The 9,336-nt window shown below is 33.4% G+C and overlaps 2 protein-coding genes across 2 annotated transcripts; one reads left to right on the top strand and one right to left on the bottom strand.

Annotated features, from left to right (window-relative positions):
• Positions 1 to 77: 77 nt before the first annotated feature.
• On the bottom strand, positions 78 to 7,690 carry LOC114517663. Its single transcript, XM_028537447.1, has 35 exons — positions 7,545 to 7,690; positions 7,139 to 7,208; positions 6,853 to 6,950; positions 6,646 to 6,735; positions 6,518 to 6,566; positions 6,356 to 6,443; positions 6,165 to 6,260; positions 6,025 to 6,094; positions 5,849 to 5,920; positions 5,698 to 5,760; positions 5,566 to 5,624; positions 5,417 to 5,474; positions 5,258 to 5,347; positions 5,074 to 5,131; positions 4,765 to 4,847; positions 4,589 to 4,690; positions 4,448 to 4,507; positions 4,289 to 4,376; positions 3,385 to 3,464; positions 2,774 to 2,843; positions 2,607 to 2,704; positions 2,424 to 2,513; positions 2,301 to 2,349; positions 2,116 to 2,203; positions 1,905 to 2,000; positions 1,757 to 1,826; positions 1,621 to 1,692; positions 1,491 to 1,553; positions 1,353 to 1,411; positions 1,223 to 1,280; positions 1,023 to 1,112; positions 880 to 937; positions 715 to 797; positions 452 to 613; positions 78 to 296 (listed from the first exon to the last, which is right to left on the bottom strand). Exons 1-35 carry the CDS (start codon positions 7,593 to 7,595, stop codon positions 210 to 212), a joined length of 2,718 nt encoding a protein of 905 aa, XP_028393248.1. The 5' UTR covers positions 7,596 to 7,690; the 3' UTR covers positions 78 to 209.
• Positions 7,691 to 7,796: 106 nt separating this feature from the next.
• Positions 7,797 to 9,301, top strand: LOC114517460 (protein Dr1-like). Its single transcript, XM_028537199.1, has 7 exons — positions 7,797 to 7,861; positions 8,000 to 8,086; positions 8,277 to 8,371; positions 8,502 to 8,570; positions 8,703 to 8,738; positions 8,841 to 8,912; positions 9,037 to 9,301. The coding sequence occupies exons 1-7, from the start codon at positions 7,804 to 7,806 to the stop codon at positions 9,157 to 9,159; spliced, it is 540 nt and encodes a 179-aa protein (XP_028393000.1). The 5' UTR covers positions 7,797 to 7,803; the 3' UTR covers positions 9,160 to 9,301.
• The last annotated feature ends 35 nt before the right edge of the window (positions 9,302 to 9,336 follow it).

The raw sequence follows: 9,336 nt of genomic DNA, 5'->3' as shown, positions 1-9,336 counted from the left end.
TTCCTTCGTAGGCGCAAAGGTTGTGCGACAAATTGATCATAAGGACAGAACATGCGCAGTAATGAAACTAGTTTGCTATAAAAGGTATATTTTCAGATGCCACGTAACAGCAGATAAAATACAATTATACAGCCCTTATAAATTTATCTCGAAGCCAGAAAGTTGTAAGTTTATGCCGTTATAACAAGCTGATATGTACGAATACAAAATCATTTGCTCAAACTTCTTCGCAAGATCATCACGCCAGCTGCTATCAATGGAACGGTCGCCGTTATCCAAGTTAATCGCACCACAATCTGAAAATAGAAAAGAAAATTAGTCGAATTTCTTCGTAACAGCCTCATCAGCCATTCTAGTAAAAATTGTCATCTAAATCTTGTTCAGTATGCATTGTCAAAACTAACAGCTTTTGGACTATTAAACCTCTGTGTTATCATAATCAGTTTAATACCTTATCTTGCCATTTCCATTGTGACACAACTTTATGGTATGGAGTGCGTGAAAAGGCGACCATGTGATAAAGAGGAATGAACGTACGAGGCATCAGCCAGTTCAGAAGCTTAATCAAGAATGTCTTTGCGAAGAAAATTCGAGAGTTGAGTAAGGCTCGCATCTTTAAAAAAAACGGGTCATATCTATTGAGCCAGACAGTATTTCGCCAGTTAGTAACGTTTTTTTTTCAGTGAAGCAACAACGCTCTTTAGATATTTTTACCTCAAGATAATTGTAGTAAGACAAATCACAAATAGCGTGAGCATCTGGACATCGGGTCAACGTAAACTGTTCAAATACTTCGCCTTAAATAAAGCAGAGCAATATTTAAAAATATTAAAGATAATATTGCACTCTTCTTATGCTATCGATTATTTAATGACTTACCAAAATTGTCATTGTACTTATCCAAAAAGTCATTGAAAATCAAGCTGTCTTCAAATGCCTAAAATAGAAATAATAATTTAACAAATATCACTCCATGATCTCCGTTATTAACAAATATCACTGATATTAAAAATTGAGTTTACACAGTTCATTCCTTGTCCGTAAAATGGTACCATCGCATGTGCTGCGTCACCCATTATAATCACTTTGTCCTCAACGTGATATGGACTACACTAAAATATTTGGAAATTAAATTAAACCAAGTAACACTTGTAGAAATGAGCCCCCATTATTATTTTATATTTATTATAGTTTATACTTATATTTATTTATATATACCAACCTTTACTGAAACCATTGGAGATGGAGGAAAGGAGAAAAACTTTTCTACCAGTTTTTTTCTAAAAAGAAAGAACAAGGCTTACTCTATAAAATATATCCAGCGCAAATCTATAGATCAGATTGCTACTTACTCGCCCATCAAAGGAATTGTATCTTGAAAATGTTTCTTGAAAAACGTCAAAAGATCATCCTACGCAAACAGAATATTATCACACTAAAGAAACCGACCATAAGTATATATATAAATAAATGTAAATTATTAACTTTACCTCAGTCTTCAAAGCATCAAACATTTTGCAAGGCATAATGAGAGTACAAGTGAATGAACCGTCCTGAAGAAAAAGAGAAATGAATTATTGTGGCTTTCTTCAAATTAAATTATAAATAAAAATGAGGTACCTTATTTGGCAGGGCAATCAACATAAAGGAATCCCGTGGCCAGACATGAAGAAAACGATGATCCATTGCATACTATGTGAAAAATACAATTACCGAAAATAGATGTGCTAAAAAATATCGATAATTTCTTTCTTACTTCGCCATCTTTAGGAGGAATGTTCAGTTCTTGGTAAGCATGAGCAATATATTCTTGTTTGTAATTGTACCTAAACAACGAATAATGCTCTTCATTACAAAGCGTGAAATAATTTTAATAGCCTTGTTTTTGGAAACACAAGAGTTACCACGGTTGTTTTGACATCTCCCTTCTGATAAGCGAATATGCTCCATCATTACCAATTATTGCTTTACTGTGAACTTCAACAGTTGTCTGGTTAGGTCTGCGGAATTGAGTGAACGCACAATTCATAAATTTTCGTCACAACAATGTATTGCTGTTCTTGCAGTGCAAAAACTTCAGAACAGAACTCTGGGGTCTTATGGTTCTCAATTTACCTTGTAAAAGTCATGGTCGCCTCGTTGAGGTGAATTGACGTGAGCTTGTGTTCAAAATGAAGATTAACATTTGGAAGGCTTTCAGCAACTATAAATCACACAAAAAAACATGAAAAATAAAGCCGTACTGTTTTACGTTTGATTAGGCTCCAGCGTCTGTAATCACGGGCATGTACTTCACTTACTAATAAGCAAATATTCATTTAATTTTCGTCTGTTAATGGAGAGTAATCGCTGTGAAAGAAAAATTTAAAAAATTGCAGAAGGAAATAACTAAATTACTATATCAAATAAAGCTGAAAACCTACTTCTCCATTGCTTCCATACATCATAACTTTAGTTTTGCCAGATACTTCGTGAATATATCTACCATACATCGCCACACTTTGTTCCAAAATCTTAAAAAGTAAAAATTACGCATGCATCACAAATATCAACCACTCATCTACCTCCAATGTATCACAAACCAGCTGCTTTCTCATCAAACGTACCGGACCTGAAACGCCGGCTACTTCTAAAGCCTCAAGCCCCCGTGTGGACAATGACAAATTGATGCTTCTTCCTTCGAAAAAATTTTGTGTTCTTACATCTAAATAAACAGCAAAGCGTTTGTTAATAATTTTCGATGAAAGTGATCGTGCCTAGTCAACGAGTTCACCTTTTCGTGCTTCATAAACATTCACAGTGTATCCTCTCTTTGAAAGATAAATTGCATTCAATGCCCCAACCTAAGAAAAATAATACCAATAATGAAATACAATTCCCACGTCTAAATCACTTGTACTTTAAATTATCCCCTAATGGAGAGATCAGAAACCCGTAAGAGAGCGTCAGCATAATAACGAGTTTTAAAAAAATGAAGTTTACATGAATAATTTGGAATTAACATGCACTTATGCAAACCATCAAACAAGGATAGAAAATGTAAGATGGAAAGATACAAACTTTGAAAACTTATACCTTCACCTTACATGAAAAGTGGTTTTGTTATGGCAAGCAGGTTATTCAAATAATATCCCGGGTTCGAATAGATAACCGTATATAGAACAAAACTACTCCATACATTCATGGACAATTTCAAGAAAGCAGCAGTTGTCACCAATTGTCTCTTCAAAGACTACGTTCAACAATGACGGTATAGTCAAGACACGTTTCAGACAACGGTTTATAGACAACGGTTTCTTCCGATTGCAGGGTATTTTTACAAGTGACTGTAATTAAACGCTCAACTTAACTCTAAATGTAATTGATTTGATAAAGTGGACATACCAATCCGGCCCCAACAATCGCCACGGACCCTTTACTTGAGGTTTCCATTCCATCATTCATGATGTAACCCAGGCCACAATCTTCTTTTTACGTGTTTTCTAATCCGAGCTGTTTGAACTATTAACAAGCTATACAGACTGATAGAATCAACATGATATGAACATGTCTTCACTGTTTGAATCTTGCATTATATTAGCATGTTTATTACGCTTGAAAGGGCACGCAGTTTGACGTGTGTATAATATATAAAATCACTTTCAAAATGTGCTAGCCTGGGCAAGCTTTAATAACGAAAGAGATGTGAGTTTTACAAAGTACAGGTTTGCGGTAACTAGAACAGTGAATAAGACCATCTCCTTAAACAAAATGCATGCAATAATCTTGACATAAGGTGATATATAGGGTTTTCGGCACGAAAACTCTTTGTCAAATTATGTTTCCTATCGTGAGGGAAATAAAAGACGACTTTACTTAACAATGTAACAGTTTGCCACCTTTTTTGAAACAATGAAGGCAATGATTCTTACGATGACTATTTCACAGTTGGTGAGAAGTTGCGTTCTGTTAACTGTCAATACTTTACGCTGTCAAACACGTCTTTTCATTGGTAGAGACAGACTAACGCAATTTATAATACCTGTATCAGGAATCAGAATTAGTCCTGGATTTAATAAAAACTAACAGGAGTTAGCTTGAGATTGGAGTAAAAAATCAACCATGTCTCTCCAAAACTATTAACTATAGGCTTGCTACGCCCGTATATTGCGCGATTTTTATAACGTATCCTGGATTCAAACCTATTCGATATTTTATTAATAATAGTTTTCACTAATAATAGTTAAAACTACATCTTACTGAATCTATTTTTGTGAACTAATAGTTTTTTAGTTAACAGGTAAGAGTTATTTGAGTCGATGATATATCTTACGTGTTATTATAAACCCAAGACTAACAAACAAGACTCCAAGTATTTGTGTTATTCTATCAATAACCTGTGAAAATAATGGAGACTCGTTGAATTGTGACTAAAACAGTACGAGTGTGAATAAAAGACAGAAAATACCTTATTCTGCCAAAGTGTTCTGGCCAAGATCTCATGATAAGGGATGATAGTAAATGCAACCTATATATAAAACCAAATGTTATAATCATTATTGAGGTTGTTACATGTATTCAAAGTTATACAGTTAACATGAAATTATACCATTGTATACTTTGGTATAAATGTCCTGGGCATCAACCAATGCAAGAAATTATCAACATGTTTCCTCACGAGAAATAAACGAGAGTTGACTAATGACCTCATCTGAAAATAAAATAATACACTTCAGTGCATGAGTCAGGTGGAACTAGAATAAAACTGATTTCTAAACAACATACTTCAATATAATTTTGCATTGAGAAATCACAAATTGTTTTTGCATCCAAATTTCTTGAGGATGAAAATGCTTGCATGGCCAGTCCTTAAAAAAGGAACGTTGGATCAGATTATAACTCCAAGGTCAATATCGGATAAAAGGTTAAAATTTTTTCAAATCAATATCATTCCGAGGTTAATATCAGATACAAGGTGAATATCAACTCCGTTTGCAGTTAATATCTTCCCATAAGGGTCAATATTTATCAGATATTGGTCTCTGACTCTAATTTGGGTCTGATTTTAATGTGTTTGATGCTCATCATATTTACCCATGTTATCATGAAATTCATCAAGTAAACCATTAAATATCATGGCATCCTGTAATGCCTACACAAAATACATAAAAGTATATGAGCAGAAAAACTTTTAAAAAAATGTCTAATTTTCTTTTTTTAACTAGCGAAAGAGTTTATCTTAATATAGTAATCCAGTTTAATCTGCAGGTGTACATACACAATTCATTCCCTGGCCATAGAATGGAACCATAGCATGAGCTGCATCACCAAAGAATATCACTTTATCTTCAACATGGTATGGATCACACTACAATTACACTATGTCAGGGTTATAAGGTTATGAAAAATCATTTACTTATTAATTGCACAAATTAACCTTAATTGATATCATACTGCCAACAACGTTTGTCAAATATTCGTTGATTAAATGTTCTCTAAAACATATATAATGTTGTTTATTTAATGTTATGTTCAAATGTCACAAAAGATGCCATTTCACAGCAACAATCAATTAAATTCACATACTCGCCATATAATGGAATTGAATCTGGAAACTCCTTCTTAAAGAAAGCAATGACATCTTCCTGAAGTTGAACAAAGCTGCATTTAGAGCATATTCATGACGGATCTACAACTATTTACTTGGATCATACAAACCTTGGTAATGATTTTATGAAACATCTCAAAAGGCATAAAGAGTGTACATGTGAATGACTTGTCCTGGAAATAAATAGTTCATTGATTAGAGTTCAAATTAACCTATAGTATAATGATGATCAAGATAATATTTAGTAATATTTTATAATACCTGGTTTGGCAAAGCTATCATCATAAATGTTTGTCTTGGCCAAATGTGCAAACCATTTGGATCCATTGCATACTAAAACAAATAATATAAATTAATACAGGAATGTCAGGATTTGGTACTAGTGGTGATGAAATATTAAATGAATAAATTAAATAATTAACTTCAGACACACTTGCCTCCCCATTCTTGGGTAACATAGCAAGCTCTTTATAGCCATGTTCAATGTATTCCTGACTGTAATTAAGTCTAAAATGACATATTTATTAACCAGAGTAAATTGTCAATCCTGTATCATATTAAAAAGCAAAATGTTTACCTGGTTCGTTTCATAATTTCTTTCCTCACTACTGAATTAGCACCATCATTTCCAAATACAACATCTGCATCAACTTCTTTATCAATATCATTACATCTAGTAAAAGAAATTAAGGCCATTTAGAATTTACATATAAGTTTTTTAAAATATTGAATGACATGCATGCAAGATTACTTTTTCATTAAACATACACTTTAAAATTTAATTTGGTGTTTTCTATATCCAAATTAACCAGTTTGTGTTCACAATGAAAATCCACACTAGGGAGGTTCTCAGCAGCTAAACAAATACATTTATTTTAGAGGTATAATTTTTAATGTGCAGAAGTATTTTAATTTACAACAAAAAAACACCTGTCAAGAGATCTTTATTCAATTGACTCCTTGAAATTGAAAACAGATGCTAAATAAAACAAAAATATACATATAAATGTAATTATATATGTTCTAAATATGTTCAGTGGCATCCCAATATTTTATACCTGCCCTTTCTTTCCATAAGGTATAAATGATGTCTTTCCATTTATGCTGTGAATTATACGTCCTGGCATTGGAATTCCGCTTTCTTTTACCTTAAAACAATAAAACCTATCATATTACCAGTACACAAATTTAAAAAAATGGACAAGTACATGATACAAACAATGCACTATCATGCAGCTAGCTCTCTGAGGTACTTTCCAAATTACCATTTGGTCTAGGCCAACATTTTCCAAGGCAGCAAGACCTCTTGCTGACAAAGCCAAATTAATACTACGACCTTTGTATTTATCTGACACTCGGATGTCTATAACAGATGCATTTCATTAAACACAACTGATCGCAGGTGCCAAGGGCAAGATTTATTTTTAACTAAATCTACTTGCCTTGTCAAATTGTTTAATCAATTCTTTTAGACATAAAGGCATGTTTTAGGGAGTTGACAAGACATTTAATATTAGACTATACTAGATACCTGCTGGTATTTTTACAAACCTCTTTTTGATTCATAAATGTCCACCTTGTACCCTCGAGTGCCTAGGTAGACTGCATTTAAAGCACCAGCCTAGAAATATTATATATGATGATTAAAGTATTCTTTCAGCCGTTGTTATAGGTGATAGTATACATCAGAATTATAACATATACAACATATGGTGGAACAACCCCTCCCACTCCCTCCCTCTCTATTAGAACAAAAAGAAAATGAACAAAATTTCACAAGGGTAGATTGTTTCATGGAAATTAGGTTGAGAATTGAGCCCAAACACGCACAAATCTTCGCGCAAACTGATGACAACATTTCCAACATTACGTTTTTCATAGTAAGAAACACGGTTGGAACACGTGTCCTTGCAACCCCACACATGCCATAATGTTGTTAATACTATTAATAACATACCAAACCACCACCAATAACAGCAACTCGCTTTGCAGTAACCTCTTCTTTCATCTCAATATACGATGTTTGCAAGAATAAAGCAAATAAATTTACAAAAACCACATTATTTTCTGGAAAAATAAAATCACAAATATATGCTTCGAATGAGTAGTTTGGCCATAGGTGGCCCAAATTCGCCGAATAATAATATCCGGTGTGAAATATCATTATAGTTTAGTATTACATGACGTTTCCGTAATCGTTAATAAAAAATTTCAAGATGGCGGATTTTGATGTTCCTGGCGTTAGTCAGGAAGACGATGTTACATTGCCTAGAGGTAAATTAAAGCTCGAATAAAAACATTTAGCCTTTTCTGTCGTTAAATGAAGCTGTATGAACAAATTAGCAGAGAAGATAATGTAAACAATTCAAAGATTCTTGAAATTTGTGTGTTTAATAATGTTCCGTTTTTTAGCTGCGGTGAACAAGTTAATCAAAGAGATGATCCCAAATGTTCGCGTTTCAAATGATGCCAGAGAGCTAATTTTGAACTGTTGTACAGGTATTATTGAGTACCAGTTAGATTTTTATAGACAATAAAAAAATTGGCCAGAACTATGTTGTTTTACAGTATATTTAAACTACTGCTTTACCAACCAGGGGAGAGGGAATAGCTTGGCAATGATTATTAATCTATTTTTTATGGTATCATATACAATTTATATAATATTGGAGTTTTTTTCAATTTTTAGAGTTTATTCATCTTGTTTCATCAGAAGCAAATGAAGTTTGTAAGCAAAGAGCAAAGAAAACAATTGCCCCAGAACATATAATTGATGCACTGAAGGTGAGCTTGTCACAAATAAACTAGGGTTCAACAAGTAGATTGGAACCTACTGGAGGTTCCTTTAACATAAACTGTGCTCAGGAGATACACAAAATTTCATTGTTAAATATTTTATACTCTTATTTTGTAGAGTTTAGGTTTCACAGCCTATGTTCAAGAGGTCCAGTCTGTTTACAGTGACTACAAGAAGCAAGCTACAGTGAGTGCTTTATTCTTTCCATTTTTTACCATTTGTACAAGTTATAAGGTATATATGCTAAATTGGCAGTAACCTGTTTCTACTATCCCCTAACTCATTGACTAGCAATAATACATTTGTATGCTTTTACAGAGTAAAAGACGAGGAAGTAACCGTTTAGAAAACCTGGTATGTTTGGCAATCAAAATGATATTTTTTCAGATGACAACTTGAAAGGGTTTAATATACCTACGTATGTCACTTACTGTTTGCTGCAACTTTCATGATCAGGGCATTCCCGAGGAGGAACTTCTACGACAACAGCAAGCACTTTTTGCCCAAGCACGATTGGAACAGGCCCAGGTAGAATATGTGACTTGCTTTTCATGAGTTGTATTTTCCGCACATCTTCATCCATCATATAACTGCCTAAACCACTACAAACTACTACCATAGGAATGTCTAGAAAATATTCTGCTTGTTTTAGGTTGACCAAGAACAATTTCTTCAAGCTCAAATGTCACAAAACTCAACTAACTCAATTGCCACTCATGTAGCGGCATCATCTGAAACTAATAATAGCAACCAACAGAAAGCATCTGAAGGATAATTTTTGAAACAGTCTAGTTAAAGATAACACTAATTTGTACATAGTCAAGTCTAAACATTCCATGGGAAACAGCAGCATTTGTCATTTCATTTGCTGCTAGAAATGTAATACCTAGTTCTTAATAAATAAATAAAGCCTTGATCAAAATAGTTTTTGGTACACTGAATAAGCTCCTGT

This window comes from Dendronephthya gigantea, unplaced genomic scaffold, assembly GCF_004324835.1.
Source record: "Dendronephthya gigantea isolate DGI-Jeju-01 unplaced genomic scaffold, DenGig_1.0 000009F, whole genome shotgun sequence".
NCBI classification, from domain to species: Eukaryota; Metazoa; Cnidaria; class Anthozoa; order Malacalcyonacea; family Nephtheidae; genus Dendronephthya; species Dendronephthya gigantea.
This window is presented reverse-complemented; position numbering and strand designations above follow the sequence as displayed.